We start from the raw sequence: 23,074 nt of genomic DNA, 5'->3' as shown, positions 1-23,074 counted from the left end.
CCAACAGAATTAATATTTTCTTAATGACTCAGGTCAGTCCTGTGAGCAGACGTTCTATTGTGCTACATGACCTTCCATAGAGCTCTTTTTGTCTTCCATGAGTTGGCTCCAATCTTCTGAGCTTTTTATAGATTCTCTGTCAACCCCCTTACTGTCAGGCTGTCAGCTGTCACTTGTAGACTTTCTCCCAGTACTTCTATCGAGCAGCCTCGTTAGTATGTTGCTTCTAAATCGCAGTGAACGGAGAAGTCAGGAGACCAGGCTTTTTAGAATTGTGGCAAAAGTTAACAGTAAACGTACTCTCGCAAGCCTAAGGCTCTCTCCGATAAATAAAAAACATAAACCCTAGGGTGGCTCCTCTGGTTCTCGAAGTTACCCATCTGCTCACAGGCTCGTCACTATGTTCCAAAGGGTTAAGGTTGCAGAATTAGCGACCTCTGGATAGCTGAGATTTCCACTAAGCATATAAAACATTGAGTGAGACAAACTAAAAGCTAAACAGAGACAACATTAACGAACATGAAGGCGAGTAAAAGTTCTGTCATGTAAGTGATACTCTGCAGCACAGACACCCTGTTCTGTGGCCAGTCTGTTTCCTTTGTCTGAGGCGGAGGGCAGAGCCGGCCGTGGCCCAGCTCCATGGCTGCCTCTTCCAGTGTCCCATCTTCCAGCTAATGCCCAGGGCTGGCCCCACCTTAGACCATCTGCCCACCCCACCGTTCCTCATTCACATCCCTGGAGGGAGGCAAGGAGCAGAGAGATCCAGTGCCATGAACCAGGACACTACGATAACTGAGCAAGATGGTGGCTGGGGAGAAGCCATCGATAGGCCCCCCAAAGGACAGGTACCAAGGCAACAGCAGCCTCCTGCACACCACCCACTTGTAGTACGACCTGACAGAAGGACACTGACTGGCCCCTTCTGGGCACAGTGCCAACCTCTTGAAAATGCATGTCTCTATTTCTCTGAATGTGGTCTTTGGGCTGCCACTAAATTCTGAAACTAAGAAAAGTATTTAACTGCTCATTGAATTCACTAGATGAAATAGCGTGCTTCAAAAAAATTAACCTCTTTCCTTCCTTTTGTAGGGTTTTATTTGTTTTTAAAATATTCTGATAGCAACATAAAAGTTCTAATCCTTAGGCCTATTGCCTGTTTACCCATACTGTCACACACACACACAAATTTTAAATAACTATAATAGAACAGCAAAGCCATCCCCAAAAGAGAAGAAAATTCCAAAAACTCCCGTTCTTGTGCAGAGTATTTAACTTGTAAAGAAAGAAGCATTTAACTTGTAAAGAAAGAAACAACAAACATTCTAAAATTAAAAATAGAAACTCCGAAAAGAATCCCATTATTGAACAGTCCTACTTTATACCTGGCACATAGTAGGCCCATAACAAAGTGGGTATCCTCTTTGTGAAGTGGATGGATGGTTGAATAGATACAGCACTACTGACCAGATAGTCTGAGGTCAGGACTTTGAAGTTCAGGACTTTGATCAGCAGGATGGGTCCAAAACCATATTTGGGCATGGTGAAGAAATAGAATTAACTAGTCAAGTAAAGTCTTTTCTAAAATGAAATGTGAGTATCTTTTCTTTGAGCCTGAGCCCGGGGATTTTAAATACTCCTGCCTTAAGGCAAGTTGAGACCTTCTCCTTCAATAGCTGATATTTACTAACCATTTACCATTTTAGCACATGCGCCATTGTGCCAGGTAATGGAAATGGAGTGTCGTGAGCAAGAAGGGAAGGCCCAACCCAACATTAAAACACACTCACCAGAATCTATAGTAGAGCCACACAGAGGAGGTCCCCTGATTTGTGACTACAGTGCACTGGGGAGAAGATCATCTCCAATGAATGGTACAGGGTCAACTGGAGGGAAAGAAATGAATCCGATCCCTACCTTATACCATACACAAAAATCAATTTCAGCTAGATTACCAATCTAAATATAAAAGGTAAAACAATGAAGCTTCCAAAAGATAACAGAGGAGAACGTCTTCATGACCTTGAAGCAAACAAAGATTTCTTAAACAGGATGTGAAACGCCCTAACCATGGAGCAAAAAAACTGGTCAATCGACAATATTAAGAACTTCTCATCAAAAGACACTTAACATTAAAAGTCACAAAATAGGAGGAAATACTCAAATAACACATATTTCTGACAAAGGACTGATAGCTAGGGTGTATAAAGATTAGTAGCCAGGATACATAAAAATCAGTACGTCAGACAACCCAACTCAAAAGATTTGAACAGGCACTTCACAAAGAGGATACCCAAAGTATCAAGAGGCATATAAAAGGGGCTGAACTTTCGAAGTCTTCAGGTAAACGTAAATGAAAACCACAATGTGGTAGTGTACCACACAGCTCAAATGAAAAAGGGAAAATACTAAGTGTTGGCAAGGATGGGACTTTCATATACTGCAGTGGGAATGTGAGTCCGTATAACTGCTTTCGGCTGCCACGTAAAATCTTCTGGAATTACCCAGGAAAGCTGAACATACACACATCCCATAAGCCAGCAGTTTCACCACTACGTACATAACCCAGCAGAAACGCAAACATATGTTCACCAAAAGACACGTGCAGTAATGTTCCCAGCAGCTCAATTCAGCACAGTCCCAAACTGGAAACCTCTCAGATGCCCATCGAAAGCAGAACAGATTAAAAAGAAGTGTGATAGATTCACACATGGAATATTCCATGGCAACCAAAATGAATAAGCCTCAATGGCACGCAACAACCTGGGTGTAGCTCACGTCCTTAATGCTGAACAAGAGAAGTTCTTTAAAAAGGCAAGTGAACCAGATTACCTCGGAGTGGGGTAGGGGGCTAATGATGGAAAGGGGGCACAATAGGGTCTCCTGTGGTGTTAGCAATGTTCCTCCACTTCTTGATCTGGATAGTGGTTACATGGTGGGTTCAACGTGAGAATATTCATCAGCCTATCCACTCCGGATTTGTGTGCCTTGTATGTTACGCTAAAAGAGAGGTTCTTCAAAAAATACTTCCATTCAGGGGCGCCTGGGTGGCTTAGTCAGTTAAGCATCTGACTTTGACTCAGGTCATGATCTCACAGTTCTTGAGATCAAGCCCCGGGCTCTGTGCCGACAGCACAGAGCCTGCTTGGATCCTCTGTCTCCCCCTCCCCCACTCGTGTGTGCTTACTCTCTCTCTCTCTCTCTCTCTCTCTCTATTTAAAAAAAAAAAAAATACTTTCGGGGCGCCTGGGTGGCGCAGTCGGTTAAGCGTCCGACTTCAGCCAGGTCACGATCTCGCGGTCCGTGAGTTCGAGCCCTGCGTCGGGCTCTGGGCTGATGGCTCAGAGCCTGGAGCCTGTTTCCGATTCTGTGTCTCCCTCTCTCTCTGCCCCTCCCCCGTTCATGCTCTGTCTCTCTCTGTCCCAAAAATAAATAAACGTTGAAAAAAAAAATTTTTTTTTAAATAAAAAAAAAAAAAATAAAAAAAATACTTTCATTCAGGTGGCACAGTCGGTTAAGTGTCCGACTCTTGGTTTTGGCTCAGGTCATGACCTCCTGGTTCATGAGATCAAATTCCACGTAGGGCTCTACATTGACAGCATGGAGCCTGCTTAGGATTCTCACTCTCCCTCTCTCTCTCTTTCTCTCTCTCTCTCTCTCTGCCCCTCCCCCCACTCATACACACACACACACACACACACACACACACACACGTGTACTCTCTCTAAAGAAAAAAAAAAAAAACAACTTTCATTCCTGACGTCATCTCTCATTTCTTTCTGTCCCTAGTCCCTCAACCACGTCAAGGTCCATCCTGCCTCAGGGTCTTAGCAGTAACTGAGCCCCCCAGGGAGAAAGCTCATGCTCTCTGATCTCTGCACAGCTGGTGTCATCTCTCATCACGTAGGTCCAGGTTCACATGTGACAAACTTCCCCAGAGATGCCCTTCTCATGACCTGAACCCACTTTGGTTTACCTACCATGTTTATTTATAGAACACAGGGACTTTGCTTCTTGGGTTCACCGCAGTATCCCTAGCACCCATACCCTTAGCATCTCAAAATTCATCTGGCATATTTACCCAACTGATTTGAAACTTATACCCACATAAGAGCCTGCCTGCCAATGTTTACATCAGGTTTATTTATAACTGCCAAAAACCTGAAGCAACCAAGATGTCTCCAGTAACAGAATGGACAAATAAACTGTGGTACATGTATACAATGGAATATTACTCAGTTATAAAAACAGATGAGCTGTCAGGCCACAAAAAGACACACATGAATACTAAATGCATATTGCTAAGTGAAAGAAGCCAGTCTGAAAAAGCTATGTACTATATGGTCCCAATTAGATAACATTCCAGAAAAGGCAAAATGATGGCAATGCTGAAAAGATCAGTGGTTGTAACGGGCCTGGGGAGAAGTGGAAATAGATGAATGGATGGAGCACAGGAGATTTTTTTAGAGTGATGAAACTATTTGATGTGATATTGGAAGACAGTCTACATGACACTATGCATTTGTCAAAACCCACAGAACTTTATGGCACAAAGAATAAGTCTTATGGGTGGTCCAGTTGGTTAAGGGTCTAACTTCAGCTCAGGTCATGATCTCATGGTCCATGAGTTTAAGCCCCGTGTTGGGCTCTGTGCTGACAGCTCAGAGCCTGGAGCCTGCTTCAGATTCTGTGTGTGTGTGTGTGTGTGTGTCTGTCCCTCACCCACTCACACCCTGTCTCTGTCTCTCAAAAATGAATGTTAAAAAAATAATAAATCTTATGATGTATAGTTAAAATAATCACTTAGGAGCCCGGGGGATGCTAGGCGGGAATGCAGAAATTGACAAGGCGGTCTAACTGTAGTACAAATGCATGAAACAACCTCACTGAAGGAAGGAGGTGCTGACCGGAGCAACTGGAAACGAGCGCAGTCTGTAAGAGCGAATGCAAAAGAAACCGCACACGGGCGCCACGTTCTAGTTGATAACGTGGTTTCCCACGGCAGTCCAGCCGCCCAAAAAGATAAGGACACCCTGATTTCCAAAAGCATTCTGTATGCTTATCCTGCAATATAAAGAATGGAGCATGACAAAAATTGTTAGCTTACTTTCTCCTTAATTAATTGCAATTAAAAATAAACAACCGCCTGGCGGCCTCAAAAAGTGAAGGCTGCTCTTAATATCGTAAAGCCCTGTGACAGAAGAGTGCACGTCACTGAGGAGCGGGGAGCCCTTGTCTTTCCGGTGACAACGGTCGGGATATCCACACCCACGTTTTTTTTTTTTCAAAATAACTTTCGATTTCTCATATAAAAGGAATATGTGTTCACTGTACAAAACATAAATGAATAAAAATTACCCATCATGACACGAAAACAGCACTATTAGCATTTATCGCGGATTTTTGCAGCCCTTTTTCTAGGCACAGATGAAAGAAACCTATGACACGATTTTTATCCAGAGTGAATGTTATATGATGACAGATATATTATTACTTAACTCCAATGTGATAATTCTCTTGAACTAAAAAGGTAATTCTCTTAAAGCAGCCCAACAAGATTTTTCTTTCTGAGACATTGGACTGGGTTATTCTATATTCATAAAACCTGGTGTGTGACCAAATTTTGCAACAAAGGCCTAAACCCCATCAAAAAAAAATAAAAATAAAAATAAAAACAAAAAATTCCAAAAGCCTCTGTTCTCTTTTTGGCCAAAGAGCGTACCTTTCACTTGTTTTTGTTTTCTGTTTTTGTTTTTTTTAATGTTTATTTACCTTTGAGAGAGCGTGTGTGAGCAGATGAGGGGCAGAGAGAGGGAGACACAGAATCCGAAGCAGGCTCCAGGCCCTGCGCTGTCAGCACAGAGCCCCGCGTGGGGCTTGAACCAACAAACCGCAAGATCGTGACCTGAGCCAAAGTCGGATGCTTTACTGACTGCGCCGCCCAGGCGCCCCGATTTGAATATTTTTATTAAGAAGGCAGAATCGATCATGGCAAAAAGAGCATAAATGTTGCTAATGGCGCCTTCATAAATACCCTGGGCTTTTCTTGGGATGATTTTTTTACATTAACAATCCTCAAAACGCCCCTGGAAGGGCTGTATCATTTAAAAGGGGAAATTAAAGGAAGCCGAGGATGACGACTCACCACCACATTGTGAGCAAAGGGCGCTGCGGGGAGCCCGCCTCGTCCTTCTGAGCAGACCAAGCCCATTCCTGCCCCAGGGAGATGGGAGCATCTATCCTATAAGGCAGCGCCCTGCACTCGGGCATTAAGCGTGTAAAAAGAACCCTATGAGTGCAACCAGTAAGGATCTCTTAAATGAGACCACCTATTTTCCACCACCAGCAAGAAGCCATATGTAGGAACTTCTCCTCTTGTTTTGATTTTGTACAGTGGGGCCAGAGGGGAGAAGATGGTCTGAATTCCTTGACAAGGGCTAGGTCCACGCCACACCCACCAGGCCCGCTTAGCGCTCACAGCCTTGCCCCCCTGGAGGTGGAGTGGGCCAGTGTCTTCGTCATGATGGCTGCGTGGAGAATTTGCACCTCACCAAGTGTTTTGTATGTTCTCGGCATCTCATTCTCTGCCCTCCTTCACTGTCTTAAGTGGCTTCGTGCAGAGCAATTTACAGTAAGGTGTCAATTGATAAATACAGCAGTTTCTCATCTTCTTTAGAGTAATGAGTTAACTCGAACTTGGAATATTTCCCTTATAAAATACAGCCCACTATCCCTCCCTGAAGTTTAACATGAGAATATCCCAGAGGTTTGAGACGTGACTGGCAGCCAAATGCTTTTAAAGTCTCAGGCTAGTTTAGATGATGGTCTGTTTACCAAAATACACACGTTTTTATTTAAACATCCATCCATAGAAACTGCTTCTGGCATAAGAGTACTGAATGCTGAACCATCTGGGGTTTGATGAAGAAATGGAATATTCTAGCTTAACAAAAGGCACTTGTCTACCAGAGATAGTACGTGTTATTTTTTTTTTTTTAGTTGTAATATTTGTAGGCCATTTTCATGATAGCAAGCATAATCATGTTTCAGCACCAAATCAATGACTCATTTTCTCTTGACTTGTTAGAGCACCACACCCCATCACAAACACAAGAAAAACCAGTTGACTAATTAGAATTGTTATGTGGCGTATTAGCTCATAAAAACTGAGCAGAAAAGTCATCTTTTCACCAATCTGAAATCTCAACACCTTACCTGTTTGGCCTGAAACAGATTTGAATCTATTAACATTTGCAGAAATGAACAAACAATCTGTGTCAGTTGTACTTGTGACATATAAAACATAAAAGTTGTTAACAGATGATTGACCAAGCAGCTCAGGAAAAAAAAAAAAAAAAAAAAATATATATATATATATATATATATATATATATATATCCTTTATCAGAAGCAAAAGAAGTTGTTAAGGGCTTTGCACATTTTATTTAAAAAAATTTTTTTAACATTTATTCATTTTTGAGAGGGAGGGAGAGAGAGAGAGAGAGCGCGCGCGCGCGCGCGCGCGCATTAGAGGGGGAGGGGCAGAGACAGAGGGAGACAATCCGAAGCAGGCTCCAGGCTCTGAGCTGTCAGCACAGAGCCCCACCCAGGGCTCGAACCCATGAACCATGAGATCGTGACCTGAGCGGAAGTCGGATGCCCAACCGACTGAGCCACCCAGACACCCCTGCACATTTTATTTAGAAGCATTATTTCTTTACTTCTATCATGGGAAGGGTAATATCTGATGCTTTCAAACACGTAGGATAAAATATCCACTCTGTAACCAGTGTTTTATTTAAAGTGTGTTTCTAATTTTTAGCCTCAAAATTCCATCTACGTGGACAGCTGGAGAGCATGAGGGCTCCAATACTAACCATTCATGCAGAGCTGACAATCCAAGAAATAAATAGCACATTTCCTACAATATACACTCGGGAACTGATGGATGAAGAAACTAAACTATTATCTAAAGAAATAGCTGAATCCCATGAATGGTTCATGTAATAAATTATAAACAAACACAAGAGTGGAATCCTATAAACTGTTCAACTAAAATAAAGCCTACTTGAAAATGTATCAAATAAATTAAGCAGAAGAACCTTGCCCAGCGTGTGGGGCAAACATACAAGGATAGGTGCAGATGACCGGGGTGGGGAGGGTGACATTGATGGTCACTGTTTCCGGGTCCAAGTCCTGCTGGTAATTTAAACTCAGGCCTGGAACTAAGTCCTTCTGAGCCTCAGTTCTGTTGTTTTAAAAATGAGGTAGCTCCTTACATCACAGCGCCTTTGTGTGGATTGAATGGGATTACTGATGATCCTTTATGGATTCCACCATCATACAAAATAAACAAATATTAAGAGCAATAAATTCTGAACTTAAGATACAAAACAGATGAACATAAGGGAAGGGAAGCAAAAGTAATATAAAAAAACAGGGAAGGGGACAAAACATAAGAGACTCTTAAATACAGAGAACAAACTGAAGGTTGCTGGAGGGGTTTGGGGTAGGGGGATGGGCTAAATGGGCAAGGGGCATTAGAGGACACTTGTCGGGAGGAGCACTGGGTGTTATATGTAGGGGATGAATCACTGGATTCTGCTCCTGAAATCATTATTGCACTATATGCTAACTAGCTTGGATATAAATTGAAATAAATAAATAGATAAGTAAGTAAATAAATAAATAAATAGCAATAAATTCTGCTTTCCACTTCCCACCAGGACTGTCCATGAAAAATATTAATTTCTTTTCTTCTATTCTGTCCTGCTCATTCTGACACTAACTATAAAGTGACATCCCAGGAATAATTCCCCAGTGAAAATTAATTTGTTTATACGGATTTGTTCAGCCTTTTATTTAGGCTACTTTGTATCCTTCACTTTTTAAAAATTTTATTTCCTGGGGCGCCTGGGTGGCTCAGGCAGTTAAGCATCTCACTCCTGGTTTCGGCTCAGGTCACGATCCCAGGGTCATGGGTTCGAGCCCTGCGTCAGGAGCCTGCTTGAGGCTCTTTCCCTCTGACCTTCTCCCTGGCTCGTGCGCTTTCTTGCTCGCTCTCTCTCTCTCTCAAACAAAAAAATAAATAAATAAAACAAAAATTTTATTTCCTAAGGCTACTACTATTGTCCCTGTCAGGTGCTTGCTTTATATCTCAACACAAGTTAAGATAAATACCACTATCAGTTAATTATGAGCTGCCAAGATAAAGGACAAATAATAAGAACAGGAAAGCACTACCCTCCCCCCAACAGTCAGTATTATAAGTTATACACTGAAAATTTTTAAGCCAAATATTCCAGTTCTTCTTAAAGGTTAACCCAATTAACTTAAAAAAAAAAAAAAAAAAAAAGACCAAACAGGGGCGCCTGGGTGGCTCAGTCGGCTGAGCGTCCAACTTCGGCTCAGGTCATGATCTCACGGTCTGTGAGTTTGAGACCCGAGTCGGGCTCTGTGCTGACGGCTCGGAGCCTGGAGCCTGCTTCGGATTCTGTGTCTCCCTCTCTCTCTGCTCCTCCCCTGCTCATGCTCTGTCTCTCTCTCTCCTTCAAAAATAAATAAAAACATTAAAAAAAATTTTTTTTAATACATAAATAAAAACAAACAGGGTACCTAGGAGATCTGCACTGTCCGATTTCAAATTTAACAGAAATCAGTAGGGGCGCCTGGGTGGCGCAGTCGGTTAAGCGTCCGACTTCAGCCAGGTCACGATCTCGCGGTCCGTGAGTTCGAGCCCCGCGTCGGGCTCTGGGCTGATGGCTCAGAGCCTGGAGCCTGTTTCCGATTCTGTGTCTCCCTCTCTCTCTGCCCCTCCCCCGTTCATGCTCTGTCTCTCTCTGTCCCAAAAATAAATAAACGTTGAAAAAAAACAGAAATCAGTAGTAATTAGGAAGTGCTGGAGGGGAGGAGGGTGTTCTAAAAACACCTTCTCAATCCGATTCTTCCTATCCGAGCCACATCACACGAGAGATTATACCAACAGACGGATGGACACACTCTCACTTTAGCTACTAGAATGAGCTATGCAACTAAATGATCCTTTGGTGAACCATCCTGATGCTTGTCTCACGTTTGCTTTGAGAAAGACTCTTCCATTACTGCTTTAAATATCACCCTCTCTTTAATAAATCTCATTTTCTGCAGTGTAGGGCCACCTTTAGTATAGAAGCTCTAAAGGGCAGAGCGTAAAAACCTAGACCGCCCTCATTTTTGCAGGTAAGGACAGAAAACCCGAAAACAGAAGTCCATCATGAGTAGGACTTGCCAAGGTCATCGAGCTAATTAAGCAGCAGTTCAAAGCAGATCAAGTTCCACAGGCCGGGGTCCTTCCCGGGACATCCCAGAAACCAGCAACCTGTTTTGATTTTATCCATTTCATAGATGCCAACAAGGTCCCACAGCCCACAAATAATAGATCCTGCCCCGGTTTATCAATTCCTGAAGTTCAGCTGATAAGAGGTTACTTTCTCTTACTTAAGACCTTACTTCCTATTAAAATGAAAATTAAAGTGGTTCTCGTCATTTACGGTATAATGTGAATGACTTTATTGCACCCTTTCCTGAAAACAGACTCTGAGTAAAGGAAGAAGCAAGGAGCCAGGATGCAGTAAATAAATGTACTGAACACACTAACATAGCTGTGAACAGGACATAGTCTGTGCCCTCAAAGGGCTTTCAATCATACAGATGCCTCCCTCCTTCTCTTGTTACAGAAAGGGTTTCTTTCTTTTTCTTTTTCTCTTCTATAATTTAAAAGGATGAAGGCTTCTTATTCCTCTTTCCTCCTCTTTGCAAATATCTGTTGGAATGAATGAATGAATACTCCTGCCCTCTAAGGTTCCTTCCACTCTTTGCCCTGAGGATTCTTTAAGAAAAGCAAAAGCCCTCCTTTGATCATTTCTTCCTCAACCATAAAGTAACGTTGTGGAGACTAATCCACAACTCTGGTTTCTTTTTTTTTTTTTTTTTTTTTTTTTCTCTCAGCTTTTACACAGTGGAGCAGATTTCCAAAGTGCCAGTGCTGACTAAGAAAAACCTGGGAGAGTTTATTGGCCAGAACTTTGAAGCAGAGGCAGGAATCCTGGCTCTCGTGCCTTGTTCTATTAAAACCTGTGTGAGCCTGTCGCTCTGAATCTTATCTGCTGGTGGAAAAGCACTCACCCCTTCCTCGCCCAGCAAGCATTTCCACCCTCAGAGAAATGAGCAACTATGGTGCAAATAAAGTAGGATTCTTGTACATACCGAAAAATTAAAATTACAGACAGAAATGGCAGCAACCTGTGATTACTCCCTTTGAAGACTTTCATCGCCCTGTACTGTGCTTTACGCCATCACAACTTCCGTTCAGTCCACAGGTTCAAAGGACGGCACGGATGTAATTCACAACCAAGGGAAAGAAACAAAACTTTGAGTCAACAATGAAAGAGGAGACTTCGAACACAGGCAGAGCCAACTGGCATTAGTGCAGTTAAGTGGGGGCGTGTATTTCTGAAATGCACAGTTCCGGAACATGGTCTCGAGGGCCGGTTTCTATCACACTCACCTGCCGGCCAGGTACTGGACACCTCAGTGCAGCCAGGGGCCTGAGAGACACTGGGGCTGCAGGGACCACGAGATCCTGCCCTCGCGAAGCTGTGCGACTGGATGACAGACGGTGCGCCAAGAGCGGGGCAAGCCTGCAGCCAGCCTGCCGGTGAGGGGATGTATCAGAGATGTTCCGTAGAGGAAATACCACAAGGGCAAGCCCCGGAGCCCTTGCTGCAGTCTACGGGCTCTTGCTTTGTCATGAGGGCCCTGGAATAATAGGATCCAGTGTGGATTTCAGAAGACACTTTGAGTCACCGCAGCGAGGGGTGGATGGAGGAGAGGCTCACGGGGGGAGGCCCCAGCCCAGGAACCAGAGACAGGTGTCCATTCCGGACTCCGCCCCTTGCGAGTGACGTGGCCTCTAACCAGGGGTTGCTCAAGCTCTCGGTGCCTCAGTTTCTTTACCTACCTTGCAGAGTCACGGCGAGGATGGGCCTATGCAGTAAGAACTCAATAAATGGAGCTGCTGGGCGCAATGGCTGCATCGTGGCAAAGGGACTCTGCAGTCAGGACGAGCTGAGACGGGGACAAGTAACAAGTCGTCTGGTCTCAGTCTCCTCCGCCACAAAATGAAGAAATGCAGATGATACCACAACCCCCCCCCCCCACCAAGTTATTGTGAGGTTTGACCGTGGGAGACAAAACGTACAGATCACCTGGCCCTCCGCCGGGAGCTGCATCAGTGGCCCAAGCAAGCGGTCGTAACAGCAGCAGCAAAGCAGGGGGCTGCTGGTGGTGTCAGTAATTTGAGAGACCTGAGACGGAAGTGTCAATTGGTGAGAAATTTTAAGGAGCTGCACAAATGGGGGGGGCGGGGGAGCAGCGAGAAGTCCAGGCACCAGGTTGCAGAGCCGTAAGGAGCGAGGGTCAACATGCAAACTGGTGCAGCCACTCTGGAAAACAGTGTGGAGGCTCCTCAAAAAATTAAAAATAGATCTACCCTCTGATCCAGCAATAGCACTGCCAGGAATTTACCCAAGGGATACAGGAGTGCTGATGCATAGGGGCCCTTGTACCCCAATGTTTATAGCAGCACTCTCTACAATAGCCAACTTATGGAAAGAGCCCAAATGTCCATCAACTGACGAATGGATACAGAAGATGCGGTTTATACATACGATGGAATACTATGTGGCAATGAGAAAGAATGAAATCTGGCCATTTGTAGCAATGTGGATGGAACTGGAGGGTATTATGCTAAGTGAAATAAGTCAGAGAAAGACAGATACCATGTTTTCACTCATAGGCGGATCTTGAGAAACTTAACAGAAGACCGTGGGGGAGGGGGGGGGGAAGTTACAGAGAGGGAGGGAGCCAAACCATTAAGAGACTCTTAAATACTGAGAACAAACTGAGGGTTGATGGGGGGGTGGAGGGGAGGGGAAAGTGGGTGGGGGGCATTGAGGAGGGCACCTGTTGGGATGAGCACTGGGTGTTGGATGGGAACCAATTTGGCAATAAATTATATTTAATATATTTAAAAAAAAGACTTTGTGACTGCGGGCTGTGACCTGCAGGGCAGAGGCAACAGAGAGGATGCCTGCAGAACCTCTGGCCGGGACATTCGTGGACAGCGGCGCCTGCCATTCCCTGAGGGAACAGGGGAAGAGGAGCAGGTTTGCAGAGGAAGGTAAACTCGGTTGCAAACCGGTTCACCATGAGGCTCCCGTGGAGCCTCTAAGTGGCGTTGTCCATTTCAAAACTCTCCGAATATATCTGGTCCTCGGAAAACAACTCTGGGCTAAAAATACAGATTGAAGAGTTGTCAGCATATGGACAGCAACTTGAAGCCACCAGGAATATTCGTATCATGCAGAAAGAGCATGCGGCGGGGAGGGGACGCAGAAGGCAGAGCAGGAGCCCAAAGACAAATCCTGAGCAACACCAGACTTCAGAGAGATGGGCAGAGAAAGAAAGCCCGGAACGGGACTGGAAGAGTAGCTAGGGAACAGCGTGAGGTCCTGGAGAGGCTGTCTCAGAAGCCCAAGGCTTCCACGGGGAAGGCCAAGTCAGGAAAGACCCACACAACACCCCAACCCCACCCCGGAATGAGAAACAGCAAGGTCCTCAGGGCAGCGGTGGTGGATAAACAGCGTCTGTCATGGGTAAAGAAAGATCCGGAAAAGTGGATGGTAAGAGAAGTACAAGCAGCAACCAGAGGGGATACAGGACTGAGGAAGGGAAGCGTTACTCATGGCAGGCGATTGCTGTTGCTGTTTCTAGCAGGGGAGAAAGACTTGGGCTCATGCAGCTGCTGGGGTCCAGGGGCCCGCAGGGAGCAAGGGAGGGTAGAAGCCCCACAGCAGAGCGGCTGCAGTGGCTGGCCTAGGAGGAGGCTGCAGGCTGGGCTGAAGGGGAGGGAAGAGAGCAGAAATGGTGCCATGAAAACACCGGTGACGGTTTGAAATAGCCAAGTCCTGCATGAGGAGACAAGGGACTAAACTACAAAATGTGATCGTGCACACAGCGCATGCACCGCGTGGGGAAAAAAAAAAACAACGCAGGCTTTGCTCTTCCGTCATCTAGAAAGAGAGACTCCTCTGAGGAGAGCCGTCAATTAGGCCAGGTTTGCCGTGTGCAGCCAGGTAGTTCCAGAGCTGGGAGAAAAGCAGAAGACCCTAGAAGCGAAGGCGAGTCAGAGGCGAGAAGCAGAGGCAGAGCTAGCGTGTCAGGGGGCGCAGCAGAAGCAGAGGAAAAGAGGGTGGGCGGGAGATGCAAGGAAGAGCGGGTTCACAAAAGAATTCTCACAATCGAAGCTGAAAAATCAATTCGCTGTCACCACGATCTGTAAATTTCTATTTGGAGCAAGTAAGTCAATGAAGGGGGGGGGGCGGGGTGTGCTTTTCAACAATGCTGAAATAAAACAGTAATAATGCAAGAGTAGGATATAGATTATTGCTGCAAACCATAAATCTATTTTTTTCTAGCTGTGATTCTAATAAAGAAATGCCACCAACGAATTCAACTACAATGCCAATGACTTGTAAAAGGTTGTCTGAAGATTGACTCTTTTCATTCAATCAAACAAACGCTTCACGGTTGAAGAACTGTCCTCTACCATATTAGGACGTCTACGAAGAAAATGAAGACAGAGCCTGCCTTTCAACTGACGTCTAATTTCTCCATACACATGAAAACCCACAGGAACTTCCAGAGTAAGGAAGATACTAGAAGAAAGGGGAATGATACAGAGAGCATTTGCCCACGTTCAAGTTCCAACACATGCCAACATCCCGACCCCAAGTACCTCCGCATCCTTCTCCAAATTCTACCGCCAGATAGATGTGAATGCCTTGGTTTCTCTTCCCTCCTGTCCTCCGCCCACATCGTAGAGAATAAGCAATAGACAGTGGCTACGGTTCAAAGTACACAAGTGACTGAACAGCAACAGCATCCCAGCTCCTACGTTCCAGGTCTTTCCCATCCAGTCCTCCTAACGACCCTGCAAAGAGGGCCGGGTGACTCCCTTAAACATGAGGGGAAGGTGAGGCTCAGAGATGTCAAGGAAATTGCCTACTCACTACTACTACTGAAAGCTGGGGCTGGGGCCACAACGTGACTTCAGCTCTTCTAGCGTCAGAGCGTTTACTCTCTTAACCACTGCCTCCACACCGAGTTTCCCCAGCCGCTGTTCCGAAGGGAAGCGGTTGAAGTACTTTCTTCCAGAAGGTGCCTGGCCCTGTCCCGCCTTGAGAAGCAGTGCGGCACCGTGGTGACATTGCACTGATGTCCTGGACACAGCCCTGCCCCACCACGTTACAGCCATGGGCTCTGGGGCAACTTTTTGACATCTCCATGGCTCAGTTTCTATACCCATAGAGTGAGAATATCAGAAATTGTTACTCGGATTACATGAATCATCCCTGATGCATAAAGAGCACTCAATAAACGCCAGCTAATTCTGGCTTTTCAAACGGCATGCCACTGTCCCGAAATGTGTTATGAAATCAACTGGGAGGGTCACAAACCGGCAATTCTGGAAAACGAAATAGAACGGAATGTGGTATTTAAACATGAATAGCCACATTTTACATTACCTTTGTAATTTTTTTCTCTAGCGCACGCAGTAATGTTAAATGATGCTTTGTAAGTCCACGTGTCTTTCACACGTCCATGTGTCCGTGTGACAGGCAGCAATCTAAAGGGTATTTCTTTCCAGGGTCGCCATCAAAAAATTTGGAAAAACACTTGATTTGCAGAATGAGCATGACAGGGAGTCAGGGAAGATGAGAAGGTATAATATGCCAGAAAACACTTTCTAAAATGCAGCTAAGGGAAAGCCCTCCTGGATGGACGTTCAGGATAACCCAGGAAAATGCCCTCAGCGCACAAGTCTGTTTATGGCTAGGCTGCTACAGGCATTTCAGTAATCTGAGGTTAACAACAGGCTTTTATTTCCAGAGCAAATCAAATTGCAACCCTGGAAGTACAGATGTTATCTTGATGCTGGGCAAGATGAGAAAAATTGATATGACTTATCCAGTAAGCCATCTTGCAATACTTGTCAAAGTAGACACTATGCCAGATTTCAAAAGCTCTTAAAAACCGTCTGGGTTTGGAAGAGATAGGAAAATCTCTCCAAACAGAAATTCTTTTTTTTTTTTTTAATTTTTTTTTAACGTTTATTCATTTTTGAGAGACAGAGAGAGACAGAGCATGAGCGGGGAAGGGGCCGAGAGAGAGGGAGACACAGAATCCGAAGCAGGCTCCAGGCTCCGAGGGGTCAGCACAGAGCCCGACGCGGGGCTCGAACTCACGAACTGCGAGATCATGACCTGAGCTGAAGTCGGACGTTCAACCGACTGAGCCACCCAGGCGCCCCAAAACAGAAATTCCTAAATGTGGATGTAGATTCATCCTAACAGGTCCATTATGACCAAATCCCCAGCTGAGATTTAACTATCCATACGAGATGATGAAATGGGAGATAACTATCGACATGACTAAGCTTAGAATTTATAAACCCATGTATCTTTATACCCAAAAGGCTGTGTGATATGGTGTTTGCTGATACTGCCCATAGCCTGGATAAGAAGGGCCATAGCCCTGGGCCCTAGTCCTTCTACACCCAACTTCCTGTGGCGTCCCTGGGACCAACTGGACCCACACACCCATGCGGTGACCTCCATCTCTTTTCAGGCTCCGCTGCAGCCCCGCACAATCTCGTGATCAAATACGAAGCCACTTTCAGGGCGCAAACAGGCTCCTCCCAGATCTGTCCTCCCAAGGGGGTCTCTGCCACTGGTCTGAGCTAAAGGTATGATTAAGGGGTGGCAGAGGGTGTAGACCGAGATGGGGTGTGCAAGTGGACACAATGCTCTTCACCAGGTGGGACCATACCACGGGTGGGAAGAAAAAGGAAGGAGGCCCTGGGCGGGTAGATTCTCCAACTACATTCCAGCTTGGAGTCTTGGGAAGTCTGAGAATTCAAAATTCAAACCTAGCCTTCCAAGCCACTGTGGAGATATCAAGGTAGGTGGATAGAACACATTTTACAAGATGCTTATTACGAATTCATTATTTTTATTTATTTTTTATTTTTTTTAACGTTTATTTATTTTTGAGACAGAGAGAGACGAAGCATGAACGGGGGGAGGGGCAGAGAGAGAGTCAGACACAGAATCGGAAGCAGGCTCCAGGCTCTGAGCCATCAGCCCAGAGCCCGACGCGGGGCTCGAACTCATGGACCGCGAGATCGTGACCTGAGCTGAAGTCAGACGCTTAACCGACTGAGCCACCCAGGCGCCCCTCATTATTTTTAAATATCTACACGTACACTACGAGGGCCTCTATCGGTTCTCTTGCACCGGACCTGCAGAGTTACCGGCACACCGCAGGAGCCACACCGCCGTGGTTCGTGTTCCCACCCCCACCCCCTGCCATTCACCAGTTCTGTGAGCTGTGAAGCCTCTTCCTCTGTGTCTCAGTTTCCTTACCTGTAAAACAGGGACAAGAGCACCCTCTTCATAGGGTTGTTGTAAAGACTAAATGAATCGGTCCATACAAAGTGCCGAGAACAGCACCTAGCACATAATAAGGACTCCAGAGATGGTGCCCTTATATTATTCTCCATACAAAATTGATTGGCCACTGCAAACTTCTAGAGAAGGCCACGGCCAGGAAGTTATTCTGTGTCTTCCTTCTCTCCCACTCCTAATTTAGAAAGTGCACGTTATCTCCAAAAGATCACTATTTTCTACTCCGCAAGGGACGAGTCACCTCACTGCCCGCCTGCCTGATAGAAGTTCTTCTGAAATTAAATATATGCTCATCCTGTCCCCCAACCTGGCAGAAAGCTCAGGCCTCTGGCCAGTTTGAAGCCTGGCAAATTAGCTTCCTGTGTCAGTTGCATGCAATCCAAATTTAAAACCTTACCAATTTTAAGTGTAAAAGGGACATTCCTGTCCCTTTATGTTCATGAGATTCAGAGCTATTGGCCAGGGTAAGGTCCTCCTAGATTAAAAAGCGAGAGGCTGAAATACCTGAAGTTATCAGCGAGGAAAGGCTACCAGACTAGAGAACCTTAGCTAAAAATAGAGTCCTACCAGTGGAGAAATAGATGGGAGAAAACAATTCGTTATATGGCTACTTATTAGTCCACCCGCTTTTTATTATTATATAAAAGGTGTATCATTGGCTTAGTAATTACAAACTGCCAACAACCTCTCAATGACCAATATTCCTTCAACCTAAAATGACAGAGCAAACAACTTGAAGAGAAATACTTGTCACATTATGACACACAGGCAGCAAATAGCGCTCACTCGCTCTCTCTCTCTCAAAACTCCAGTTGTTTGCTGCACATCAGAAGGTCTAAAATAGAAGAGATGTACAAGGAAAAGATTCAAGGTCGTGTTTACCCTTTAAAATACGTACCTAACTTACATGTTCAATACAGTGAACATTCGATCCACCATTTTCCCCCATTTATTCTGAAGAATTTTCAAAATATTTGATTCGCCAACCTGCCCAAGGGGCTGGCACTCTCTAGTTTCTCCAACTGCACCTAATTAGTCTTCCGTAAAAGCAGCACTGCTAAAGCACTGTTAATTTCAACAGTAGTTTCTCTATTAACTCAACTCTTCTCCAAATCCAAAATGGAGTATAAAGATGAGTGTGAAATAAATGAAAATTAATTGGATTCTACAGAGGCAAGACTGAGCACATCCATCCACCCAACAGGAATCCCATCGAAATCAAACATAGTGTTTCTTGGAAGAGTTTTGCCAACTTCCTATTAAAAAAAAAAAAAAAAAATCCCAGGAACACTTCCTATTTTGGCCAGTTTTTATTTACGCAATTAGCATGGCTTTTCATAAGAGCCAGGTTGGAAACAATATATTTTTACAAGCCCATTAGTCATATAGTCAAGCTTCATTATATCACAATCCTTCATCAGTAGTCCGTAATAAGAATGCTGTTGCCTTGTGCAATGACAACGTTTAAGGAAAGGATGCGTTCACAATAGGCCATAAAATGTGTGAAAAACAGAATACCCCAAACCAGTAGACAAGCCAATGAGTTCACCTGGCTTTCATTTTTGCTGAACAGGGTTAAGCGCAGTATGGACACAAACCTGGTTTTGACTTAGAAGCGATATCCTTCATTACTAACCCCCTTCATTCTCCCACCCTTCCCAAACTCCACGCCCTTAAGAGAAGTACAACACTTCGACCACAATTGCTGTTATTAAAGAATCTCCCCGGGAATCATTTTGGCTTCAGTCGTTTTTCTAGCATTCGTTTGTTACAGCTTATTCTCATCATTTCTCCTAACATCAAGCATATACACGTCCGGCAGACTTGTGTCTAAGCCTTAGCCCCTGAACTGTGGGAAGTCACAGCGTCGTGGCGGAGGGGAACCCCGGTGGGTTCCGGCATCTCGCACACCGCCCGCAAAGCTGCCTGCCTTTCACCCAGGCACCCTTCCAGGTTGCCAAAGGCTCTCCATTCTGCGCCCACCAACGGGAGTAACTGAGCTTGGCCAGGAAGGAAGCAAGCTGCTTCAACAAAGCCCAGCGTGTGCAGCTTCGGTAAAGGCAAGGATGAATTATGGGGACACGCGTCGGGGCTGGCTGCAAAAGAGAAAGCGTTCATCTCATGATTTTGATGTGGAATTTCAGGAACCGAGGGGGTCTCTGAGGTCCCCAGAACCTCTCCTCTCCGTCAAGCAGCTTTCAGGTCCCTTCCCTGCTCCCTCTCCGCAGGGAAAAAAAAAAAAAAAAAAAATGCGGGATTGCCAGGATCTCAGCAGTGAGTACTGTTCTTGTTGGGTTAGGCGCATCTGGGGTGAGCCCTTCTGAGCCCCCGCTTCGTGTGGCTGCAGCTAGAGCCTGGAAAGGCTCTGAGAAAAGCAATGCGCTTAACCAGACCTAACCCTCCCCACTGCCATGAAGAGGGCCCGCAGCTCTCCGGGCACCCGGCACCAGACAGGGGCTCCCAACCGTCGCGCCCCGGCGCCAGAGGGCACCCTGGAGAGAGAACGCCCTGCGCCTCGCTCCCAGCGTCGGGTCCCCAGGAGTCGGGGCGGTGCGCAATCGAGAGCCGGAGCTGGAGAATCCCCGTGTGGGCACAGTGGGGCGAGCGAGGCCCCCAACCCTCCCGGCCCCGCGCCCAAGTACCTCGCAGCCGTACAGCTGACCCAGCTGCTCCACGATCCACTCCTCCAACACCAGCCGCTTCCGAAGCTCCTTGCGATCGTATTTCACTGTCACTTTTCCCTGCTGGTGGCGACGTTGCTGCTGCTGCTGCTGCTGCTGCTGCTGAACCTGCCCCGCAGCGGCCGCCGTGGCCACGGGTGCCGAGTCCTCCCGGGAGGAGCCCGAGCCACCGCTCGAGCCGGGGCTGCCGCCGGCGCCGCCCCGGGGACTCTGGAAGAAAACCCGCGCGCCGCCGCCGCCGCCGCCGCCGCCGGCCCCACCGGCCGCCTCGCTGCTGCCCGTCGCCACCGACATTTCCCCGCGCGCGCCGGAGCCCGAGTGCGGCCCGGAGGAGGGGCGGGCGGAGCGCGCCCGGCGCCGCTACCACCTCCGGCCGGGCAGCGGCATGCGAGGCGCTCGCCGGCACCTGCTCCGCGCGCCGCGCACGCCCGGCAGCCCGGCTCGCGGGGAGGTCGGGAGGAGCCGCGGCCTCCGGGAGGAGGACGGGCGGGGGAGGGCGGGGAAGAGGGAGGGGCGGGGACCGCAGCCTTAAAGACGCCGCGGAGGACCCTCTCGCTCCAACCCCGGGAGGCGGATCCGGCGCCCGGCGGGCCGAGGGGCTGGGGCGTGGGAGTTGCGCGCGGAGGCGGGAATGTGTGCGCGGCGGCACGCGCGGGCGCCCGTGTGCAGACGCCCGAAGGACCGGCTCGGGGCCGGTGCCAGAGACGGTCCTGCTGCGCGGGTGCCGTGTTCTCTCCTCCGGGGGACGGGGAATTGCTCTTTCCGCCTCCAGCAGTCTCAGGGCGCAGGAACCCCGCCGTCTCCAGCGGCCTCGGCCGGGCGCTGCCAGGGGCAAGGGACCGCCGGGAGAGAGACGCGGGGAGGGACCGCGCCGCAGGTTCCTGGTGAAGGGTTTCTTGGCCCTCCCGCCTCTTCGGATGGCGGGGAAGCGTCTCTCTCCCTCCTGTCCCCACCCTCCAGCTCCAAACACATTCCTATTCATGCCACTTCCTCTCTGGGATTGTGAGAAAAATTGACGAGGCGATGTTTGTGCAATCAGACAATCAGAGCGCCTGAGAAATTCTCTTCAGACCAGTTTTTCTCTCCTTACAAAGCGTCTGTTCGTTCATAGGCAGAGCATTGCGACGTCTTTATATCTAAAGGGCAGAAGGCTTGATCATCGCTTAGCTAAGGGGCTGGGGACATACAGCAAACATTTCTCTAAAGGACTCGGCGCTGTTTACTGGTCTTACATTTCTAGTGTTGCATTCCCTGACTAGCCAGCTTTCCTCTCTCTCAATACCATTTCCAAGCTACCTCTTTTTACCGGGGAAAGCAATTGAACTAATTTTACTACTCTAAAAACATCGTGCAGCCAAGTAGAGTTACAAATGAATGAGCTTATTATAAGGTTTCGGGCAAAGAGATGGGGAGGGAAGTTATAAACAGAAAGCTGCGTGTGTATGTGTGTAAAATTATAGGGAGACGCTAATATATGTCTGTTGTACACAACATTCCATTTCTGTTGAGGCAACTGAAAGAAATCACAAAGATGCTCAAACACAGTAAGTAGCCTATATGAACTTTTTAAAAAAGCTGGTGAAGTTTACCCGTAGCTATTATAAAAAAAAAAAAAAAAAAAGTTTCTCAGAGGTAACATAGGTCATCAGGTTAATTTCTTCTGAATATTTTCTATGATGGAGAAGATTCTGTGTGGGATTCTAGACCCACAGCTATAAAGGCACAGGAAGTAAAAGAAGTAACCAGCAACTTTCTCCTGGACTTGTGGCTCTGCAGTCAACCCACATTCGGGTCTGCTCTACCCAGATTTATCATCTGCTTTGTTCCTTCCGTTTAAGGTTTTCGCCAAGAGCCTGAGGTGGGATTTTCCCAAAGAGTTCCATTCCTGAAAGTCATCATCAGGAGAGGGCAGGCCCTGAGGAGTGAAAGGAAAGGATCTAGTGGCAGATTATGTGAAATGGGATGGGGCTGGAGTCCTTTCACAGTTAGAGGGGGCAAGGCTGAAACACGTCTGCCCCATGGAAGAGGCCAGCTGTCCTCAAGGTGAGTTCCCCACCCAACTTTTCAGACAGAGGAGCTAGAACTACTATGATTGGCTCCTAGAGATTGGTGACTACTCTCCATGTCACCCCCACCTCCACCTGCTTGGGGCGTGGAGGTTGTTCTAAACCCTGAGCTCGTAGCCAAGAGGGTGGGCACCTAGTTGGCCAAAAGGTAGATGATGGAAGGCAGTGGCGAGGTGGTTAAGGACAGTCTCCCCGCACAGAGTAAGCTTGTCTTGTTCCAGACATCTGGCGCTTGTCCAGGTTAGCTAGCACCAGCTTTAACCGACCGAACCAACCAGGAAAATTTCAATCAAAACAAAAACAGCTAAAATTATAGTAATCATAGAAGGAGAAACTATACAAAATCTCTCCCTCGCTCTGGCACTAGGACCTGGCTCTACCAGTATTTTGAAAATTGTGCCTGTGATCCAGAAGTATGGCGAAGACTGGGAAATTCCAAGTAATTCCAACTCCTTTGAGTCTTTGGACAATGAATTCAGTCATTCAAGAGCAACTTCAAAGAAGTTATTAAAATGCGCTAAGTTCTTTCTGAGAAGTTCTTGTGCCATTTTTTTTTCACTGTGTCAGATACTTTTTCCTTTAGCTTAAAACTCAGTATTCACTTACAACTTCAAAAATGACAGATACTAAGAGACATTTAAGAAGAAATTCAGGGTTTTAGGCATGTTAACTTATAGAAAAATAGCCACGGAGGAGTCAGTCTTTTTCCATGCATACATTGACCTTCGGATGCCCAGATGAGTCACCTTGACTTGCAATTAGT

General features: G+C 46.6%; 1 protein-coding gene and 1 long non-coding RNA gene across 3 annotated transcripts in view; one reads left to right on the top strand and one right to left on the bottom strand.

Annotated features, from left to right (window-relative positions):
• Positions 1 to 20,943, bottom strand: part of PPP1R14C (protein phosphatase 1 regulatory inhibitor subunit 14C) — a 90,836-nt gene extending 69,893 nt beyond the window's left edge. Inside the window, exon 1 of the mRNA XM_045500007.1 lies at positions 20,207 to 20,943. Coding sequence (XP_045355963.1) covers positions 20,207 to 20,539 — 333 coding nt within the window. The 5' untranslated portion in view covers positions 20,540 to 20,943. The remainder of the gene's footprint in view (positions 1 to 20,206) is intronic.
• LOC123609165 lies at positions 20,942 to 22,846 on the top strand. Of its 2 annotated transcripts, XR_006717638.1 has the most exons (3): positions 20,942 to 21,789; positions 22,084 to 22,288; positions 22,679 to 22,846. It is a non-coding gene; the product is annotated as an uncharacterized LOC123609165 (long non-coding RNA). The 2 variants fall into 2 exon arrangements; XR_006717637.1 differs by having other exon boundaries at positions 20,942 to 22,288.
• Positions 22,847 to 23,074: the final 228 nt, after the last annotated feature.

This window comes from Leopardus geoffroyi, chromosome B2 (genome assembly GCF_018350155.1).
Source record: "Leopardus geoffroyi isolate Oge1 chromosome B2, O.geoffroyi_Oge1_pat1.0, whole genome shotgun sequence".
Lineage (NCBI taxonomy): Eukaryota > Metazoa > Chordata > Mammalia > Carnivora > Felidae > Leopardus > Leopardus geoffroyi.
This window is presented reverse-complemented; position numbering and strand designations above follow the sequence as displayed.